This window comes from Eleutherodactylus coqui, chromosome 1 (genome assembly GCF_035609145.1).
Source record: "Eleutherodactylus coqui strain aEleCoq1 chromosome 1, aEleCoq1.hap1, whole genome shotgun sequence".
NCBI lineage: Eukaryota > Metazoa > Chordata > Amphibia > Anura > Eleutherodactylidae > Eleutherodactylus > Eleutherodactylus coqui.
Window position 1 is genome coordinate 375,449,480 of NC_089837.1, and position 22,968 is coordinate 375,472,447.

The 22,968-nt window shown below is 41.4% G+C and overlaps 1 protein-coding gene across 1 annotated transcript in view; it reads right to left on the minus strand.

Moving 5' to 3' along the window:
- The window catches only part of CBLB (Cbl proto-oncogene B), a 136,274-nt gene that overhangs the window by 54,169 nt on the left and 59,137 nt on the right, over positions 1-22,968 (minus strand). The window contains exons 4-6 of the mRNA XM_066578668.1: positions 19,866-20,022; positions 10,277-10,398; positions 10,031-10,168 (exon numbers count right to left, since the gene is read on the minus strand). Coding sequence (XP_066434765.1) covers positions 10,031-10,168; positions 10,277-10,398; positions 19,866-20,022 — 417 coding nt within the window. The remainder of the gene's footprint in view (positions 1-10,030; positions 10,169-10,276; positions 10,399-19,865; positions 20,023-22,968) is intronic.

Sequence of the window (22,968 nt, forward strand, 5' to 3'; positions counted from 1 at the left end):
ACGGTTTCTATCAAAAGGACTGCAGATAACTTGTGTATCGGTTCATCATGATTATTTTCTTGCATACTGAAGTTACATAATTTTCCAATATACACAGCTCAAAAAAAAAAAAAAAAAAAATTAAGTTGGACATTTAAATTACACATTGGATCTCGAACAAAGTATTCACATTGACTCCTTCATGACTGTCACATGTTCAGCGTGAACCTGCTCTTATTCTGTGAAAAGAATGGGCGCCAATGCCGATCCTGCCAAGACTCCAATCAATACCAATCGAGCTGCATGGTGGTGGGTTATGAGCACAGGTCCCTATGCAGGACAGCAACCACTCATGGAGGCAGTTTCTCAGAGTCTTGTCAGAAACTTGCAGACCAGTAGCTCACTGGAGCTCATCTTGTAGAGTTCTGGCAATGCTCTTCCTGTTCCTACTCATAAAAAGAGGCAGATACCGATCTGGAGGCTTGGATGATGCCCTTCTACAGCCCTGTCTAGTAGCTCCTCGTGTAACGACCCCCCAGTCCAGGCATCTGGCTCCATGCTATTGGGACTGGACTGGGGGGGACACAGCAAACCTTGCACCAGCAAGTATGTGGCATCCTAGAGGAGAAGGACTACCTGTGTTCCCCAATGGGGTTGCAGATGCTGCCTAATGCTACCAAGAGTGACAAGGACACTAACCAAGTGCAAAACTAGTGAATTATCAGTCAGGAAGAATAAGGAGAGTAATTGTCTGTGGCCACCACCTGCAGAACCCTTCTCCTTTTGGGTGTTGCCTTGCAGTTATCTCTCCAGTGCACCTTCTGTCACTTTCATTTGCACCAAAGCAGATGTTGAGTCAATCATTCATGGTTCCTAACTGGACAGATTGACATCCCTGAAGAGTAAGTAACTTGGGGTTATACTGTGATGCTTACGTTTTCTTTTAATTATTTTTTTTGAGCAGTGAGGTTTTTTAGTTTGCTGAAGAAGTCATAACCCTTAAAATCATGGCTCCTGGACTCCTGTAGTCCACAAGGTGGTTTATAGTGGTTCATTGCCTTTCCTATGTGAGCTTTTATATTAGGAGTTGCTAGATACGGAGAGGCGATTTTTCTAGGATTTTTTTTCCTTAAATGGAGCCTAATCTAACAATCTGTAGAGTACCAGGGGAGAAAAGGGGGGATACCAGTACCTAAAAAGGTACATTTGCTTTCCTAAACAGTTGCGCTTGGATTTCCAGCACTTCAGAATATTAGAAAGATGCAACTGTCTGAAAATTGTACATTCTATAAAGAACATAATTTATAGTTTGATATCTTGTGGTCTACAGCTTTGATATCAGTATTTGCCCTGAAGGTTTGTACTTGGGTTCCATTCAGAAAGCAAATAGAAACAGAGATGAAAGCGTAAAATACCTGGCAGGTACCACTTCACGCCGCTAACTGGAGAGATCACATTCTCGCTGGAAATCTTGAAACTGCGAATGATTTAAGTACTATAGATACAAGTATAGACATACACAAACACACATTAGACCATCTTCACATCTGAATTCGGAGGGCCCCACCAGTCAGACGTCTAGGCGATGAGGGTTTCCTGGTACAATCTCTCTATGAATTATTAACCGCAGTATAAATTCACAATTTGATGGCGATAATGGAGGGGTTTGCCTTTGTACAGCAAACGCCATGAAGACCTAGTAAGACCTACTGTTCAGGACTTCCTGTTTAACATCTACCAGAACTGGTAGAACTATACAAGTGTTTTTCAGTAAACACAAACAATATTCAGAACAGAAGTCCAATGAGGAGTACAAGTGGAGTAGAAGTACAGCATGTACTCTAAGGGTACTTTTAGATAAGCCGATTTATTGTTTGAACGAGCGAATGACGTCAGAGTTGGCTCGTTCGCTTGTAGAAGGCAGATACATCGTTGGCTTGTTCAAACGAGAATCTTTCAGTCTTTCACAATCCCTGTATAATTGAATGAGAATGACCGAACGAGCGCGGTTTAAACCGAACCATAAGCAAACGAGCCAACAATGATTTTTAGGTCTGCAGAAAATGAACTAGGAGTGAAAAGTGATTACAGTTTGGTCGACGGCACGTTTAGACCAAATTATTATCGCTCCATCTCAAAGCACGATTACATCGTTCATGCCTATTGAAGAATATGGTATATAAGAGGTCAGTCTGTCTCTGGTGGTGTTTAGCACCACTTTTCTGGCAAAAGTAATCAGGAGTATGGAGTGTAATTTGAAAGCCCCCCCCCTCCCCATGGTTGTACTGAACTTACGGATCCGTGTATCCCTAGGGGGCTTCAGGTGCTACATTAAAAATGTAAAGCGTCACATAGGTCTACAATATACTTGTCTTAATAAGGCCTTGATATAGTGACCAAGCACAAAATTAGAGGTCTATTAAGGAAAACATCATTAATCCAGTTTAACCCCCTTCATTGCCAAGGAGTCTCGTAATATTTATGACCTTTTTGCAGAGGCTAAAATATTGGGGCTTGGTTTCATAAAGCCATAATCTGCATACTGTAAGGATTATAAACTTGGACGGAACACGGACCTAAAACTCACCTGGGTGTAGAGGGCTTTAGAAGGGGAGGGAAATTTCAAGTGACATCACAGTCCAATTAGATTATATGTGCAACTGCTCATCTTCAATCACCCCTGCACCTCATCGTTACCTTTCTTGACTAAAACATTTGTGCCATTGAGATCTAGGAGACTTTTGGCATATTTAATTCAGGTGAATATGTGAAGCTATATTAATGTAGACATAGGCAGAAGTGGTATGTGTCAACTTTTTTTAAAATTTTCTTACATCTTTAAGTTTTGTTCCTACACCGGGCTCACAAGAGTATCTCACAGTGGGCTGCGAGAGATATGCACCCAGCACGCAGCCAGTAGCAATGACATGTGTAATACATGCCAACACAGAACATGCTGAGATTTTTCGTGTGAGATTTTGTTACAGCATATTACGTACACAAAACCCATGCATGTAATATGCTATGACCATACACTCGTGCAAGTTCGGCCTAGGAGATCTTTGATGTCTCAGGCTCTGCATGGGTCGGAATTTAAGCAACAAACATCAATGGTTTTTTTTGTGAAAATGCCACGTTACACGAAAGCATAACTTTTTGTTTTTTTAAAAAACAAAAAGCGTGCCAGGCCGATCTGAGTATAAGCCGAGACAATAAGTTTCACCACAAAAAACTGGGAAAAAAGTTATTGACGCGAGTATAAGCCGAGCTATACTCGAGTTTATACTAGGTAAGAAAGAAACCTCCATACTCACCTCCCAGCCCGCGTCTGTGTCTGTGCGGCAAGCTGGTATCCCCCGCCGTCCTCTCTGCTCGGCTCTGTCAGTGCTGTGCAAGTAAGTGCTGTGATTGGATTGAGCGCCAGCCAATCACAGCTGGCACTCGATCCAATCACAGCGCTTCCTTACACAGCACTGACGGCAGGGGATTTGAAAGCCGAGCAGGGAGATGACAGCAGGGAGAATTCTAAAGCAGCTTGATTGGCTGTGAATGATCGAGCACTGGCTGGGATTGGCTGACGCTCGATCCAATCACAGCTCTTACTTACAAAGCACTGTTGGCGGGGGATGACAGAGCTGAGCAAAGAGGATGGCAGGGGATAACAGCAGAGAGAATTCAAGCCACCTGCCGCACCGCCGCCGGAGACAGACGCCGGCTGGGAGGGGAGTATGGAGGGTTTTTTTTAAAGCCTTCCCTGACTCGAGTATAAACCGAGGGGGGCTTTTCAGCACAAAAAATGTTCTGAAAAACTACGCTTATACTCGAGTATATACAGTACTTTCAGAAAATACACCGGCATGCTAGTATAAGGCCGCATGCAGACAGCCAGAATTCACTGTGAGGCACGCAGCAAGTAAGCATTGACATTGTGTAGTTGCTTCACACTGCCAGTCGGCATACACTATCTTGGCATGTATACATGCATGCTTAATACATGCCAAAATAGAGTACGCTGTGGTTTTTCCTGCATGTGTTTTTTTGCACAATTCAGGTGAGCGTCAACATGGCGGCAAATGGGACATTGGTACAGCATATTCCACATGCAGTACAAATCTTCCACCTCATTGGGTATCTTTTTTACTTCTTCTGGATCAATGGGGGGGGGGGGGAGCAGGAAAACGGAATCGCTGCAGCAGACGTGAAAGCAGCCTTACAGGATTTATGTTATAGTTTTAAATTTTGTGTTTGTCAAAAGTGTGAAAATTGTCCCTTATAAAGGGTTAATAAGCGATTATCTACAAGTCTGCCAATACTATAGTTCAAATAAGATTACAAATCTCCAGAAGATACAGAAACAAGTAGAATGTGGCATCAGCTCCACTTTCAGCAAGTGAAGCCGTCTCCGCTGCCAACACGAGTCGTCACTTCAGAGGCCAAGTACAATTTATTTTGCATTGTGATACAAATCTTTGATATTCTGCTACATTGTACATGATAGGGACAGCTCCCAACCAGGAAATGGAAGGATTCTTTTTTGTGATAAACCATGTTAGATTTTACTTTTAATGCACAGTTTAAACAAGCAGAGCAGAAACATGTTCTTAATCACCGTGTCTACAGGAAACAAGGATGAAGTGAAACCTTTACCCCATCCACGCAGGCCATTAATATTAGTGACATTTCTTGCAGTGGATGGACGATTAGTACTCCATGTGAAGCTGTCCTATAATAAAAGGCAGCATAGAGAGAACAAAGTGGAGTGTGAGGGCAATTATTTACGCATTTATAATTTCAATGATTCTTGATCACCAATTTCAAAACTCATGAAAAGTAATGTGATCTGCAAATCTAGATGAGGTTTTTTTTACAAATTTGACACCTCTGGTCATGGAGACGCTTTATATAGTTCTAGTTAAAAGTCTTCTGAGTTTTTTTTTTTAATCCATCTGCTCATGTCTAAAATGAAAGGCTATATTTTGCCTTATGGCTACCTGTAACCCCAGCACCTCACCTCCATTCTTGCAGTCAGGTTTGTGTTTACAAGCAGTTTTCAGCCCGTTTATGGGATTTCATGGGCTGTGGCAGCCAATCATAGAATGGTAGAGTTGGACAGGACCTCCAGGGTCATCGGGTCCAACCTCCTGCTCAATGCAGGATTCACTAAATCATCCCAGACTCAGAGGTCTGTCCAGCCTGTTGGTCTATGACCTTAGTCTATTACTAAAATCTGTGATTGGCTGTAGCAGCCCGTGACATCCACTACACTTGCTGACTGCACCTGTCAACACAGACCGGGCAGGTAGAACCATGCTGGGGCGCTGGTGCAACAGGAAGGCAGGACAGGAGAGTTTAGGCCAATATTACTGTAGATAATCTTTCTATAGGATTTCCTCAAACCATAAGCTATCGTGGGGTCTTGAGGACTCGAGTTGGGAAAAGCTTAAATATTGATCCTCTAATGTAGGGTTTACCCAACTCAAATTCTTGTGACCCCCCAACAGATTATGGTTTGAGGATCTCCTATAGAGAGAACACCTATGGCAATGTCTGAGGAACAGACAATTACATCACCTGTGCAATACTATGAAAATCCTGACCGGTTGGGGGTCCTGAGGGCTGGAGCTTGGAAACACTACAACAGAATGAATCTCCGAGTGACAGCTCATTAGCTTTTAGCACTACACAAAGCAATAAATTAGGGTCAGTGAGATAATAAAAAAAAAATAAAAATATTTATATACCTAAAATCAGGTTACAATTTTGGCAGCATTGTCCCTCCAAGTACCTTGATACAATCATAAGAACCACAAATGGAAGAACCCAGTGTACATAGCGACAAGTGTGCAGCGGCCAGGTGTGCCTTGTGCACACATGTATAACAAAACGTCTTTTTAATATAAAGTCTTTATTAACTACAATTCTTCCCATATCATATACGGTACATTATACAACGTGCCCAGTGCCAACTTCAATATGTCGGATGCACAAATAGACCCTAGAAAAAATAAGGGATAATTATAATCCTGGATACCACTTTTTATCAGAGGCGTCTAAACACTTTTTATATGTGCAGAAGGGCAAAGTTGACAAAAAGAGGTGGTAATTGGCAACAATTATTTAGTCCAGCTTTTTGGATATTGAATCGGATTTAGGATATAAAACAGATTTGTTATAATCTATTAAAAACACAATAAACATATCTGTGTATCTATATCTATCTGATAATACACTTATTCCACTCCATTCACTGCCAAAACTAGGAGGTGTATGGGAGACGTGTTCTTTCCCTTCCTTTTGTGTATATCAAGGGAACAGTGCAGTTCACGCATATGCCATGAAGAACCATTAAGGTTTGAAGCGTATAAGCCATTTCTGGATATTCTTTTGTATCTAAGTTTTATTTGACGATGAAATACAGCTGCACGTTTTATCCACATAGAGCGTGGGCTTTCTCATCTTCAGAAGCTAGGAAGTCACGTTTTTACACAACTAGGTTTGAGGTCCCAGGAAGTGATCTGTAACCTTCTAGAAGTTGCCCTGAGACTTTGGTTAGAAGTGTGATTTTGAACAAATTTAGATGAGAAGCCTTGATATGCCCACTATCTCACCGGCTTCGGAATAGCATCATTGCCGTGTCATTGACAGTGGAGGGTTAAGGGCAACTACTTCTAAAGTTTTTAAAAAAAATTAATATTAAGTAAATGAAATTGTACAAACATGTGTAGTAATGCAACTCCAGTTAGAAGTAAGTATTCTCTTGCTAATACAAGTCTGTGTTCAATCAACAAATTCCCCTGCTTTCCTAATCTATGAGGATTATGACATGATCCGCACCGAGCTCATGAGTTTTTATAGCAGTAGAGTCAATAAGGAAGAAGACATAATAGAAGAAAAAAAAATGAGCTGATAAAAGACAGGACTTTAAAGAAAAGTGTTTTAAAGAGCAAATTAAAACATTGCAAGAAAAAAAATGTTTAACTGAAGTGACAATGTGGAAGGCTCTGTTTACATCTGTAATCGGAAGCCATGAGGCATTGCTGAATCTGTCGCACTATAAACAGCAGCTGCACCGACAGACCCCACTTACGTATTAAGGGTTGAACGCAAAAGCATCCATCATTTTGGTGCATACAGGTTTTTTTTTTAAATGCCAAAAATGCAACAGAGGCTCTGACACACATGTGAACATAGCCTAAGACATATGTACTTTGTAGCACTCCGAGACTGCATTCACATGTCCGCGTTTTACCTGTGGACATTGGGCATAAAACGCATCAGAAAGTACACGAACACCTGTCCCCGTCTCCCGTCCATTTTTGTTCATGGACAGTAATAAGGCGTGCAGCTATTTCTTCTCTTTTATCCATGCCAAAAAAATGGCAGTGTGAATAGCTTCATAGGCCATTATGGGTCTGCTGCTGTCCATGGAATTCAAGGACAGTATCTGACCCCAAAATCACAGTTGTCTCTATGGGTCCTAAAATCAGGCATATGCTGAAAGGGAGGCGCATAAATGGAAATAAATTTTATATTTACACCTCTGAAACTACCACTTAGCATGCCCCTATCGTTAACAGCAACCTCACATGAATACTATGATCAGAAAGAACAGGCATCGTCTGAGCAACTACGCTACTCAACATTACTAATACCCCTTTAAAGATAAGAAAATTATGATACTGAAAGGAAATTTCAAGTTACAAAGCCATAGAAGAATTTGGGAATATAAATTTATAACAACTTTTGACACTTTCAACACAGGGCTAAATTCTTCACGAGGATTCATGCGTGAATGGGAGGTATGATAAATCTATAGCAGACAACACTGCTGACTTGGTGACCCCCTAACACTAATTCAGGGACCATAAAACCTTCACTCTCTTATTAGTGACTATTTGAAGATGTTTGTATTTCTGTGGTAGTATTCTTTTAACCCCTTGAGTGGCACGCCCGGAAAATTTCCGGGGACGAGCTCCACTGCTCATAGCAACATAGCCCGGAAGATTTCCGGGCTATGTATCACTATGGGAGCTGCAGAGCACAATGCCACAAGCTGTGACAGTGTGCTCTGCCTGCACAGACCCACACAGAGCAGTGCAAGGGCTTTGAAAAAACAGCAGAAGATATTGCCGACATGTCGGCAACCTCCTGCTTTGTTTACAGGTTGCCATAGAGACCATCGGCTTGTCAGAAGCAAGCCGATGGTCTCTGTGGCAGGGAGAGCTGGTTGTTAGCTGTCAGAGGACAGCTAGGTACTAGCTCTTACAGCAGAGATCAGAGAAAACCTCCGATCTCTGCTGTGTTAACCCTTTACATGCTGCAGTCTATGTGACTGCAGCATGTAAAGGGTTGTCACTGCAGCATGTAAAGGGCTGTCATCATCGAACCCCCGGAATGTGATCAGGGGCCCTGATGGGTCCCTGTGGAAGTCCCCTAAAGGGACAAAAAATAAAAAAATTTAAAAAAAATTTAAAAAAAAAAAAAGGAAAAAAATTATTAAAAAAATAAAAAAAACACTTGTCTCCCTTTACTTTGTAAAAAATCAAAAATACAATCACACATGTGGTATCCTTGTGCGTCGTAATGACCCAGAGAAGGAAGTTAATACATTATTTAACCCCTTAATGACATGGCCCCTTTTTTTCTTTTTTCCCCATTTCTTTTTTTCCTCCCCCCTGTTTAAAAAATCACAACTTGTCCCGCAAAAAACAAGCCCTTATATGGCCATGTCAATGGAAAAATGAAAAAGTTATGGCTCTTGAGACGCAAGTGCAAAACTAGTTGAAATTCAATGATTAGACCATTTTAAAAAACCTGCCCTGGTGGGCACGACAGGGTGGTAGAAAACCTGCCACTCAAGGGGTTAAGTGTAAATTATTCACATCCTCGTCTGCGCCTTGTCATAAGTAGCTGTGTATAAATATGCATGCCTCTTTGGATCTATTTCATTTAAGCCTGAAGAACCACCCTGTGTTAGTTCGGAAGCTCGCACTAACATCATGTATTTTTGTTAGCCAGTAAGGCCTCCTGTTCAGGGCGATATGTCACTGCGTTATTCGCGGCGACAATCCGGCCGCGGGGTAACACGGTGAATGCTTTGCATAGACTTAACTATGGAAAGCACGGCTCGACGTCCACGGGGGGAGAATCATAGCAATTCTCCGCTCATGGGATTTTAACGCTGCATGCTGCGATTCTCCACGGTGAGCCTATCTATCTGATAGGCTCATTGCAGAGACATGTCAGTTCTACCCCCTGCTCCCCCGTGGCGTAATATCGCTAGCGATATTCCGTCACGGTCCTGGACAGGCAGCCTAAAAGGTATCATATCCACAAGATTACTTGGTTTCTCTTGCCAGGAACAATCACATTTTGCTCCAACGGCTAACAAGGTGCCAAACTTTTTTTTATAATACCCCTTTTAAACTGGACCATTGTCGTTTAAATGAACGCACGAGTAAGAGGTCACCGTTCATTGTTCACGCTCGTGCAGAATGTTTAGGCAGGCAGATCATTGGGGAGAATCACTCCCTTCTTGTTCAGGGCTCACATTCTATATGAAATACTGAGTGGGGAGCGTTTAGATGTAATGAGACATAAGCGAGCCTGCGATGATTATTATGCAGGCTGAACTTGAGCGACAAAACTAACAAAAAAAGTGCACAATGGCTTTACGTGTAGATGCAATGATTATCGTGCACTTTTGTCCATTTGAGCGACAATCATATGTAAATGGCCCTTTAGATGGGAAAATCCTTCTTTACCCACGAACAGATAACCCACTTCTTTAGAAGCAGATTTGTATCATACTATGTGGAATTTATCATTTACTTTCAGCTCTCTTTAGTGCCTCCTTATCAGTCATGAAATTACTAATAACCATTTTAGAACTTTAGGTCATTAATTTTTCTAATTGGATATTTCTGCATAGATGAGGAAAAAAAACAATTAGTTTAGATACTGCAAAACCAATTTGGTCATTTAACGGCCAAGATGTTCCGAGTTCTGAGCTTAAATCTGCTACATCTGTATATTCCATGGAAGTACTTACAAGCCTTCTCGACTGCCATCAATCAGAGCCTGAAACAGGGGCTTGTTATGAGGTATTGTCTGTAGGATATTCCCATCACTAGTCACGTAGCCAATGGCCCACTGTCCCAGCCGTGTGCAACTTAACCTAAAAATGTAACTGAGGTACAGAAAAATAAATATGAAGGCCAAATAGGAATGAAAACTCAAATATACATCCACATGTAATAAACTTTAACAAAGTGTAGAAAAAGAGCTTAGAATTTACCTTCCTGGCTTGGTGCTGTACTTCTGTAAACGTGCCTTGACTTCATCATAGGTTAGAAAAGCCATATAGCCTGGATGAGTCACTGCTAAAAAGTTCCAGTTCCTTAATATGGAGCCCCAGGGCTGAGGGGAAGAGAAACAAGAGAGGTGGTAACATGAATCCCAAACATTTCTTATGTGCATGCATCTTAGGAGGAGATATTGCACATTTTTTTCTTATAAAAAAGGTATGGAAAAATGGAGGGATTGTAAAAGGTTAGATAAACCATAACGGATTTCTTGCAGAAACAGCACCACACCTGTCCATGGGTTGTGTCTGGTAATACAGCTCGGCTCCACTGAAGTGAAATGTTCGGAGTTGAAATAATACAGACAACCTATGGGCAGGTTTGGTAATTTGGAGGAAAGCAGCCATGGTTTTGTGGCCCTATACAACCCCTTCACCTTGAACTAGAAACATGACAACTGCAAGCTCAACAGTTCCTATACACAATGCAGTTCATACAGACACACTGGGCTTTTCTTTGAACCAAGGGCACTTTTAAATGGGATGACTGTTGGGCGTTTAAGAGCCCAACAGTCGGCCCAGCTATTATCTCTAATGGGCTTTTCCAACAGGAGCGATGATTGCAAAGCGAATAGAAGTGGGGCGGCCGACAATCTCTTCCAGTCGCCCATCTCCATTCACAGTGAACAGGTAGTCCGTCATTGATGAACAACTGCCTGTTTACATAGGCAGATCATAGATTGATTTTTCTGTCTGCACAAACTGAATGGCGAATGATAAGTGTACACTGAATGATTACATTAGTCAACCGTGAAAATCTTTCCGACTTGAAAATAGCATTTCTTAATCATTTCATCATGGAAGAAACAAAAGGGATATTGAAAACTTTGAGTTCGCTCTGGGCTCTGAGATGTAGAGCGATTCCATCAGGATAGATCGAAAATGGAACCATGTCATCAGGAAAAATGGAAGCTTCTCTGCTTGTGGACTATGGTTGGACAGTGACAAGAGACGCCCCAGAAAAGGAGTACAAGCGACTAGCAAATATAATCCGTTTAGGTGATTACAAACCAGAGTTAGACCTACTAAACTAAATATAATGTCACATTCATTTCCATCCATAGAAAATTAGGGTAGTTTAGTTATTTTGAGAAAAGAACGAACTTCAAAGCGTATTTTTTAGTATTTTGATTTGACATTAGTATAGCTTATAAACCAGAGCTAATAAACAAAATCTAATGTCATATTCATGTTTCTTGACCCAAACTTAGGGTAGTTTATCTAGTTTGAGAAAAGAAAAAAAAATTTCATTTTTGTTCTCCCGTGTTATCATTCAGATTTGCGCGATCGCCAATAAAACTATTTTTGCCCTGCTGGGGGATTCTATATTTTAACAGAAATTGCCTACTGTCAAAAATGAACTACAACATCCAACATTGCAGATAAACTATCTTCAGAGATATCTGCCCACAATTGGTATCCATCATGGGCTGTGTCTGTCCAGATCCACACATGTGCGTTACTGCTTTACCTGTGGCTCTGTGTCTATAGTACATACTAGTTAGAAGCCGTGTCCACAGCCCATTCACCGAGCAATGTATTCCCAGAGGCTCCTTTTATACAAAAAGATCACTAAAAAGATTGCAGATATTAGCAAGCCCTTAACATTGGCACAACTTGCACTTAAGTTAGAATAACTTATTTTTGGAACCAAGACTGTTCATTTGATCACCTGTCTCTCCTCCTCGTCCGTCATAAGCTCGCTACACGTGTTTACACTTGACAATACTTGTGAACGATTACTGAATTATCATCCTGTGTAAAAGGCCCTTTCCAGGCAAAATACTATTGATGGATAGGTCATCAATAGTTGATCAGCTGATCGGGTACAAAACCTCAGCACTGCAAACACACAGGGGTTGGAGCAGAAGCTGCTGCTCTGACCCGCATAGTGGCCGGCCCATGTAACTGCAGCTCTCACTGAAATTAATTGAAGCAGTTACAAGCACCGGCTACTACACAGTGGTTGGATCATTAGCTTTGGCCAGGGCCAGCATATTGAGGCACTGGCAGTGGGCACCCAATCAACTGATCGGCATTGGTAACTAGCACCCCAGCCGATCAACCACTGATGACCTATTCTGATGATATTGGCCAAATCTAAAAACAGCCAACTTCATTATCTCTCCTGTGACTGGGAGGACATAATTAGTTTTACTGGCCAACAACAGAAGAGGGCAATGTAGTTCTGCACAATGCAGGAGAGCTCATTGTGAGGGCAGGTTGTGGTACGGAGAGGGGTACACCATTTATTAGATTACTAACCTACCATTTGGAAATTGGAATTATAGGTGAACATTTAAGCACTGTTGTTGATACAATTTGTGAAAAACATGTTACAACATCACTGTCAGACACCGTCTGAGGACACTCTCCAACATAGTTGGAGCATTGCTTTTCTATGTCTAAACTTTTCACAACTTTTACCAATATTCTAAAAGCACAGGACACAGAAAGAAAAAAAAGATATTCTAGACACGGGAATAGATGCCTAGATGACAACAACTGCTAAATCTGTTAGCCTTGGCTGGAGTCATCTTATATTAAGCTAGACGTACAATACTTAGAAAAGAGAAAAATTACTCTTAGCAGAATGCCCCTTAAATCAGCTTAGTGGAAACGCTGGTCAAGATGTGTTTAAGAGGAACAAGCAAGCTAGGATTTAGTAGAAATACATTTAACAAGCTTCTGCCATGATGGTCTCCAAAGTGGATTATTTTTATCTCCACTGCAGAAAGGCAAAGTTAAAACACCAACTAAATCAGTCAGCGTATTCTCCGAAAGATAAACAGTGCGGCCTTAATTCTGTAACAACAATAGTCTGAAACGCTGCAGCCAATTCTAGAGCTCCTCTTTTCACGAAGCGGGAGGGAGGAATAAAAACACATTAATGGTACCGTTCCAATAGGCATGCATTTCATGTGTAGGAATGAAGAGAGAAAGTCTGACAGCTTTGCAGCAATTATTTTTGGCTATTTCCATGATACAGCTTAAGCGTATTAGGTAAGCTCTGCCAATTATATATTTTTAATTGATTTATTGTAGACGCTTCTTTTTCATAATAGGAAGCAGGCTATAAAAACAACTGTAGCTTAATTTTACTGCTTATTCCCTAGAAAAAAACAAAACAAAAAAAAACACATGCCACTGGTTTTAGCTGCATACGTTTTCTTTCAAAGTGTAAAAGTGGACGCCAAAAATTTTTCTTTAAAATCATGCAGTGTAGGGTTAGGATGAATGCACATAGGCGAATTTGCATTGCAGAATCCGGAGCGGGCCTCCGGATTCCGTGTCAAATCCCACACATATAGCATGCTATTGAAAAGGGATTCTTCATGCACACGAGCGGGAATCAATTGCGGTTTCCACTCGCAGATGAAAACTCGTAGCATGCTCCATTTTTGCGTGGATTCGGCATGGACTGCTTCCATTGAAGTCAATGGAAGCAGTTTGATCCGCGGCCATTTCGCAATTGACATTGCGGAAAGGTCGCCGATTCCAATAAAAGGAGTTAAAAAAATAAAATAAAATCTGTACTACCTATGTCAGACGGCGAGCCTTGCAGTTCATCTGCGGTACAGAGAAGAGAAAAAGAAAGCAGGTATGCGCAGATGCGAGGGCTGGATTCCACTGTGGGATTCCACATGCTGAATCCGACCCACCTGTGTTCATGCAGCCTTAAGAGTCTGCTCAATGGATCAATCAATACAGGTGTACATTTTCTGTACTTTGGGCAATAATGTGGTTCAAATACCTTTCCTGATAAAAGGAAACAGATTCATCAATTAACACAAATCTGTATAAATAGAGGCCCTTTTACACACAATGATTATCATTCAAAATTTGTTATGTGAGCATGATCATTATGTGTAATCCTGGACAGTTTTGCACTATTTGTTTACTGGTCATAAGCTGGGGTTTTTTAGCCCACATGAAAACTATTGCTTGGCTGTTCAAAAGAACTTCTTAACAATGTACTCATTGTGTTTGCTTTGCAGGCACAATGAGTACACTGTGTACTCATGTGGAGAGAATACAATGGAAGTCTCCCAGCCAGATAACCCTCATGTAAACACATGCCCAGCTGAGTAAATATCTGCTACTGAGTTTATTAGCTACTAAGGGAAAATAGAGATGATTAGGGGTCGAGTAATTTTATGCAAAAATATCACCATTTCGTTCAATCGTTCGGCCGTTTAAGTGGTAATCATTGCATGTAAAAGGGCCTTAAAGACAAAAGTTGACCAAGTACATTGAGCAGACAACCACCTAATGAAGGATGCTTACACAGATGCAGCTATACACGTTTGAGACCATCATAATTGTTCAAAGTCACCATACGGTACATATTCAAAGATACCGCTTGATGAACAAATGTTTTCTCTGGGAGCATTATTTCATAGGCAACTCTTTTCCAGATGATGACAGACTATCATCCAATAATGATATTATCAAATTCCACCTGCATGACCATTTTGGATAATCTGTCCGGAATGATCAACTTTAGACTGGACTAATGTGTATGGCAACCTTTAGGTCGGCGCTATAGAGAAAATCAAGCCGGGTGCAGTTCCTTGCACAACTGTATGGTCAAGAGCGTCAAGAAAAATTAGAAGGTAAAAAAACTGCGCTGGTTTAGCATTTACTCGCAGGATGGCGGGGTCCCCATCAATATGCCTTCACTTTATTACATGAGAATTGGCTAACTCTTTGGTAACTGCTGGTTGCAGACCAACGTGTAAACATGTTTTTGCTTGTAACTGTTGCATGAGAAATATATCAAGATGTGTGCAAGTTGCACAGAACAATAAATCTATGTATGACACTGGCTGAACAGGAACTATTCTGTATTCCAATCTAACTTCACTAGGACAGCCTGTAGTACCAAACTGGACCACTGAATAATGTACAGCGCTGTCTGCCTCCTGCAGACAACCCATTTAAGCAATGTAATGACTGTCACATCATTAACAAGCCATATTACAGCCTCTTCGGACATCCACAATAAAACAAAAATACGGTTAGCTTGAGATTTTTAGAAAATGTTTGGTGCACAATGTCTGGCAGATTTTACCGTGCTGGGTAAAGGATGAATAAGAAAGTGTGATATATTTTAATATGTTATACAAAAACACCATACAACTGTAAAAGTATCAATGCATAAAGATAAAGCATAAAAAAACAACTTTGTGGCTATGAGAACTGCTGTAATAAAGAAAAGGGGAAATTTGTAGTAATTGATGAGCAATAGAATCTCAAATGGAAACCGCCTGCAACTTCCTCATTCAATTACTTGTTTCTGTATTACTAACTTACTTGTATTATACTGCTTCTGACAAACTGAAATGGATCATCAAGTTTAACGTGGAGCTCTACCTTTGGGGTCACTTTAAACACGACAGAAAATACTAACGATAAGAAAATTGGCCTAAGCAGAAGAAAGGGTTATTCTCATGGGAACCCTACTATCAGTTGAAATCCGCAGATATTCTGGTAGTTGGTGCGTAATTGCCTGCAGATCCATAACTCAGTGCCCATTGGAATGTCTGTGTAATGTACAGATAGACCAGGTCCTCTAGCCTGCAGGCATACTTACCTGTGACCAGCCATGCCTACTATGCAGGATATTCACACACGATTGTCTGGGTCTGCTCATGTAAGATAAAGAGCAGTACCCAACACAAGAGCAGAGCCAGAACTAACAGTACTGAAGGTGCACCGTGTGCTTGGCAATCTTGGTGGATACTGTGTCCGCTACTGCTATGTGAATAGCACAGGTATGGTGAGGTTCTGTAGGAGGCCATTGTAAATAACTTAAGGGCTCAGTCACACGGGCGTTCGTACGCGCAAATTTTTAAACGCATAACTGATGCGTTCAAAACTTTGCGTGACCTAAGCGGGCGGCACGGCGGAAAAAACGCTGCTGGCAGCATTTATCAGCACAAAAGGGCTCAGTCACACGGGCGTTTTGACGCTCAAAAAGAGTGCTGCCCGCTATCCTCTGCCACAGAGGAGCGCGATGTTCTCCCGTTGAATTCAATGGAACTGGCAAATACAGCCGGCTCAATTGAAAGCAATAGGATGCCAGCAAGCGCTGTAATAATTTTCGGGGGAGGGCTTAAAATATAAGCCCTTCCCTGAAAACCATCCTAAAAATGTGTAAAAAAAAAAAAAAATCAATCTATACTTACCTCTCTGTAGCTGCCGGGGCTCAGCCACATCCAGCCGGCTCTTCTCTTGAACTGCTCTCAGTAGTATTCAGCAGGCAGGGATTTAAAATACTCGTCTACTGAATGGGTTTCCTCTGATTGGCTGAGCACTGTGACCCATCACAGGCAGCTCTCCGCTATTGAATGACAGCTGAGAACTGTCTCTGATTGGTCCCTACGCTCAGCCAATCAGAGGCAGCACTCACCCATTCATGAATCACAATCACGATCTTCAGTATATGTTCTCAATGGGGTCGGCGCTGCTGCCGCCTGCTCCATTGAGCGCAAGGTGAAACCCCTAGATGCAACAACATGTAGGGATTCCACATACACAGAACACCGGTTTGCTGCAGAACGCAGTTACATGCGTTCTGCGAATCGTTGTATTCTATAATTTTCACCGCAGGCGTTTTTCCGCATGTTAAATTCGCACATATGACCGCTGCTATTAAAAAGCATTGGTTCTATCTAGTGCGAATTTTTTGACGTGCGGAAAAACGTCCGTTACAAACGCACGTGTGACTGAGTATCATGTATACCATTTTCTTTTAAACTAAAAACAGACAAACAGAGAAACATTCAATTTTTAAAATCTATTTTTATTATCAGATTGCAGATTTATTTTACGCTCTTGTCTATACATGAGCCATGGGACAGCCATCTTGTCTGAGCTGATGTGCTTTATAGCATAACTCATGGGCAATCCACACAAGGGGAAGATACACTGACTTCTATGGCACATTATCCTAGGCATGCTGCATGACCTTGCAAAGGTCATTACGCAGGGAGTGGGAGGAGGTAATCATCACCTACTGAGTATTCTAACTTGTCTATACATACTGTAGGTGTCACCTTTCCTTGTAAAACTACCTGTGATCGACTGCTGAAAAGTTCTCTCTAAAAAACAAAAAGGGTCAAGACTATTAGGCTTATTGGTCAGTGTGAAAACGGCAGAATATTAGGATTCTTTTTCTTTCAATTATAGATGTGACCTAAAATGTAATGATTTTCAAGAATATGTTTAAATATGAAAAATGTATACAAAGATTTACACAAAATAGATCATTTTGTGATGACATTTCCCTTTAAACAAACAATGCAGTAAATATAATCCCTAGTGCTGGCCTAAAGACTTGTCTACATGGCATGATTATTGTGCAAACCACCCATTAGATTAAGGGGCTTGCATGAGAATTATGCCATGGGAATGTATGCAGTGAAAAACCGATCAACGATAAAATCGCTGATCCGACCTTTCTGGCAGACCATAAAATCATTGTTGGTTTGTTGCTGCATTTTTCAGTTGAAACAGCCAGTCATTCATTTATGTACAATTGCCGTGATCCCCAATCTGCTCCACGTCCCTTTAACCCCTTCCCGCTCCAGGGCGTAAGTTTACGTCCTGGCATTGGGTTACTTCCCGCAACAGGGCGTAAACTTACGTCCTGGGGGTAGCGCGAGATCATAAGTGATCTCGCGCTATCTCGCAGCAGGAGCCGGCTGTCAGTCATAGCCGGCCTCCCGCTGCAACAGCGGGGTTGCATCGGAGATGCACCCCCTGCTGTTAACCCCTTCCCTTAGCAGGCTCCCCCTGTAGCCCTGCCATGTCTTAACATAGCGATCATCAATGCCTCAGAGGAACACAAACCGTGTAAAAAAAAATAAAAAAATAAAAATGTACAAAAAAGAAAAATGTAAGAATTTTTTTTTTAGAAAAACCCTTTTTTTGTGCTTTGTCATATTAGCATAAAAAAAGTTTTAAAAAAATGTAAATCCCACATATTTGGCATTGTCGCGTCCGTAACGATGCGTACAATACGTTGCACATGCTTTTGACTCGCACGTAAAAAAAAAACCGCTAAAAAACTGAGGCAAAATGCTAATGGTTAGCATTTTGCCTCCCTAAAAACACAATAAGTGATCAAAAAACCCATATGTACCCCAAAATGGTACCAATAAAAACTACAGCTCGTCTCGCAGAAAATAAGCCCTCACAGAGCTCAGTACATAGAAAAATAAAAAAAAGTTACAGGATTTTAAATGCAGCAATTTAGAAAAAAAAAAATTTGCGAAAAAAAAAAAAATGCACCTGAAAAAAATGATTATAAATGCACCGTAACCTTGCAATTAAAGTAGACTGTGTGCCAAACGATGTGTACCTCGTGATTGAGGATACAATACCACTGTTGAAATTTTTGAACTCGTTCATATTATGTTTTCGGTCTAATTAAATAATCTCTTAACATATATTTTTCATATATTTTGTAGCAAAAAAGTGTACTTTATTGGATATGCTGGCTTCATGTCAGTAGCAAACTAAGTTTTTAACCACACACACACACACACACACACACACACACACACACACCTGTAGAGAAATCATATTCCCCAGGATGTTCACTCAGCATTACCAGCAAGATACAATTCTGTTCGAACACCACAAGTTGTAAGCAACACCTCCATGGCAATGGGAGGGGGCAAGGGAGAACTGAATTGACCCACAAATCACTCCTAATTGATACATAAGGCATGGATATAAGGAAACTCCAGATATTCTGTAAAGACAAAATTTACTTCTGTCTGGAAAACAAGTTACAATGTTTCATGGAAAACCATTAGAAGAGGGCGACATCAAACTGTAGCAAGAAAATATAAAAACAAACGACAAGAAAACACAAGCTATTCAAAAGGGAAGCGGTCAGCAGTTTCTAATCTACTAAACTACGGGACCAGAGAATTACGGCAAATTTCCTGAACTGTACCTTTTGAAAGGAGATGTTGTAAAACATCTTTTAAGGTCTTCTGTGCTGTATGTGAATGGATGAAGACTCTGAAACCAAGGTGGGTGGCCAATTCTGAAAACTCCGGCCAGAAGACACAATCTGGACCGGCACACCAGCCCATTGGGTTTAAAAGAATATGGCGCAGGAAATTTTTAAAGCGGTTTTACAAAAGGCAACACATTTATGGAGCTTGGTGTAATTCTTTAGTCTGCTCCTGTAGTTCTATTAGTAGGGTAGAACCATTGACAGGCTCCCTTTAACCCTTTCCAATCCACTGTCTGACCACTGAAGACATTATGATTTAAGGCTGCACAGCTCTGATTTTGGAAGACGTCTGTTGGGGTTCTCTTACTGTATATTGCCAGCCTCTCTGCTGTCGGAGCCTATCCAATGTGTCACCTCATACAGTACTGGCTTTAGCCAGCAGATAGCGCCATTGTATAACAGCAGAAAAAGAGTAAGCCCCCAAGGAAAACCAGGATACAAATTGGATTGGAAAGGGTTAAGTGTTATTGTACGATCTTAACTTACCTGAAATAGCCTTGTAAAAATATCAAACTCGAATACAGATATGTAATCATTGCATGTCAAGTCAATGGTGGACTTAAGGGCCATTGCTTCTAAGCCTGATGTAATCTGATGAACTTCATGAAGGCACTGTCTAAATACCTTCCAGGGCACAATGGTTCTGTGAAGGAATGAAGAAGAAATGAGACATTATGTAAGACAATACAAGCCGTGCACATAGGTACACCGTATTCTGGTACATAGATCACAAATCATATATTACTGAGAACAAAAGTATCCCATGTAAAATACTACATACATAGGCATGTATCAGTCCGGGCTCACACAGGCGGATTTGTATTGCGGATTCCGAGATATGTGGTAAAACACGGGCATTGAAAGGCATATATTTCCAATTTTTCATTCCCACTCACGGATACGAATTGTGGATATTTTACAGCAGAACCCGCGCAGATTGCCTCTATTGATGTCGAAGGAGGCTGTCCGATCCACAGCCCATGTGCAATTAACATTGCGTATAAGCTGCATGTACCAGCGTCTTCGCTAAGCAAAAGCGCGGGAAATGCAGACAAAAAAAAAATTGTCCTGTGCATGAGAATTATGCAGTTGTTCAGTTTCTGCATGCAGAAAACTGAACAATGAGCCGTTCGGTGTGAACAAGCAGTCAGTCAGTCACTTTTGAACAACTGTTTACTTACAATCAATGAAGAACACTCCCCCGCCTGCTCCACCTCTATGCACTGAACGAAAAGGGAGCGATAACTGCACAACTCTTAATGCGAATTGTGTAGTCTGAGCAGGCTGCATGAGAGCGAATGAGTTGGTGATGACGTCAATCGATCACTTCTCCTTCTGTCTAAGAGGAGCCTAATCAAGGAATTCATTGGGTGTGTTTTGAGATAAAACTGGCCAGGGTTTTTATTTACCGATGTGTGATTGCATGTTAGAAAGGAGAGTGGCCCAAAAAATCTAAAAGAGATCATTGCCATATGGTACCTTTACATGGGCAGATAGTGGCTCGAATGACCTTTCAAATGATTATGAGCAACTGCTGGTCCGTTTACAAATGGCCCGACAGTACAGATTCTACAGATACGCGTGGCTGGGAACATGTTCGGACTCTGCTGCGAGCTCCCGCATACGGAATCCATCCATTTTGCCGCGGAGGACGGGGGGGCGCACAGAGCGATTTGAGTCCCGCGAGCAGAGAATCACTATGATTCTCCGCTCGTTGACAGTGGGATACGCTTTCCATAGCAACACTATGGAAAGCGTGCACTGCGTTACTCGCGGCCGGGTTATCGCCGCGAGTAACGCAATGCACTATCGCCAGTGGACAGGAGCCCTTAAGAGGGGTTTCCCAAATATACAGCTGGCAAGGCCCCCAAATAATTAACCTACAGTATACATTCCTGTTACATGACCTTAAGGCTTTAGTGCTCAGTCTCCGTTCTGCCTGCTGACTGTTCACACGCTGCAGTCTGTTGACAAGACATCAAAGGCTGCTGCAGCCAATCAGACCTCAGCGGTTGATCAGATCAGTGATCATGGCACGGGTGTGTGTATGAGGCCTCGTGGAAATTGTAATGTGTATTTACAAGATATTAAAGTGAGAATTTAAACCAATGACTACAGTTCTCTACAATAAAAGTTATGGGACTGCCAAGTGTCAGAGTTTTGAGTCACTATAGCCCTTTGACTTTTTGCATGCACTGAAGAGACCATCACAAAACCTCTGCAAATAGCTGCATCACCTTAAGTTCACGTGGTGAATTCATAGAGGCACTACTTTTATGAACCATTAGCTAATGACATAGATGTCCTTCGTGTGATAAACAGGAAAACCTCAGACTGCTTTAATGAACCACAACAATAATGGTTTGTAAGCTGCTGACGTCAGACACTCGGGCAAATTGCATTTTCACGTCAGCATTTTTTCCCTTTTCTTCTTAAAAGCTTGCAGTTACCACCACTACTTATTTACAGCATTTAAAAGTATTTTCCCGTTTTGTTGCATTACAATTTGTAATTAAAATGGATTTTAATTTAGATTTTATGTAATGGACCTGACTAAACAGGGGTTTTTTTTCATTCCACTGTGACAATTTCAACTGTTTTTAATAAAAAGTGAGAAGTTGAGTGTATGTGCGTATACCGCCCATGCTACAAACCCCCTAAATAAGGTCTGATCAAACCAACTCCCTTCAGAAGTCACATAATTAGTTGAATAAGGTGCCCCTATGCACAAAGTGTATAAATACACCAGTTCTGAAAGGCCCAAGTCTGCACCACCACTAATGGGACTTGAGCATGGACGACTTTTCCATCCCATTTTTTGGACAGATTTTTTTTGTATGAAAATCAAACGGAAATTATTAAAGCCCATTAAAATAGAGTTTAAAAATAAATAAATCACAGAATATCTTATTCTTGTCTGACTTCTTGTGAGAATAGCGCATGTACACATCGGACAGCACACAGAATGGGCCCGGTGTGCTGTCCGATGCGAGTTGTGCCCGGGGAAGCTCTGGTGCAACTTTAAATTTGTCCGTGTGCAAGGAGCCTTAGAAACAAAACTTGAAGACCAGGGAGCTCTGCACACAGTCTTGGAGAGGTGAGGATCAGGGTTGATTTATATGAAAATATTTTAAAATTTGAACATCCCACAGATTACCATCTAGTATAACACAATGGAAAAAATACGGCACAGCTTTAAAGCTGACAAGAGACGGACGTCCACCAAAACTCGCAGACCAGGCAAGTTGGGCATGAATTAGAAATTCAAAGACTCCAACCATAACTCAGAGAATGCTCCAAAAATTCACACTGGTTTCTACTTGTTTGATGGGAGGCTGGGGGGGGGGGGGGGGGGGGGGTGAGACAAGAAAAAATATAGAGATTTTTTACACACACACACACACACACACACACACACACACCTTCTATGGGGGACGAACACAAATGGAAGGTATCCTATTGTGTTCTGTTAAATAGAACTGTGCAAGTACAGTTGTAAAACAGAGCTACATTTCAAATCGAGCAGCCCAAAGAAATAACTGATCTACTAAACTGATCAAAACGGATACTAACTGAAGCCAATCATCCT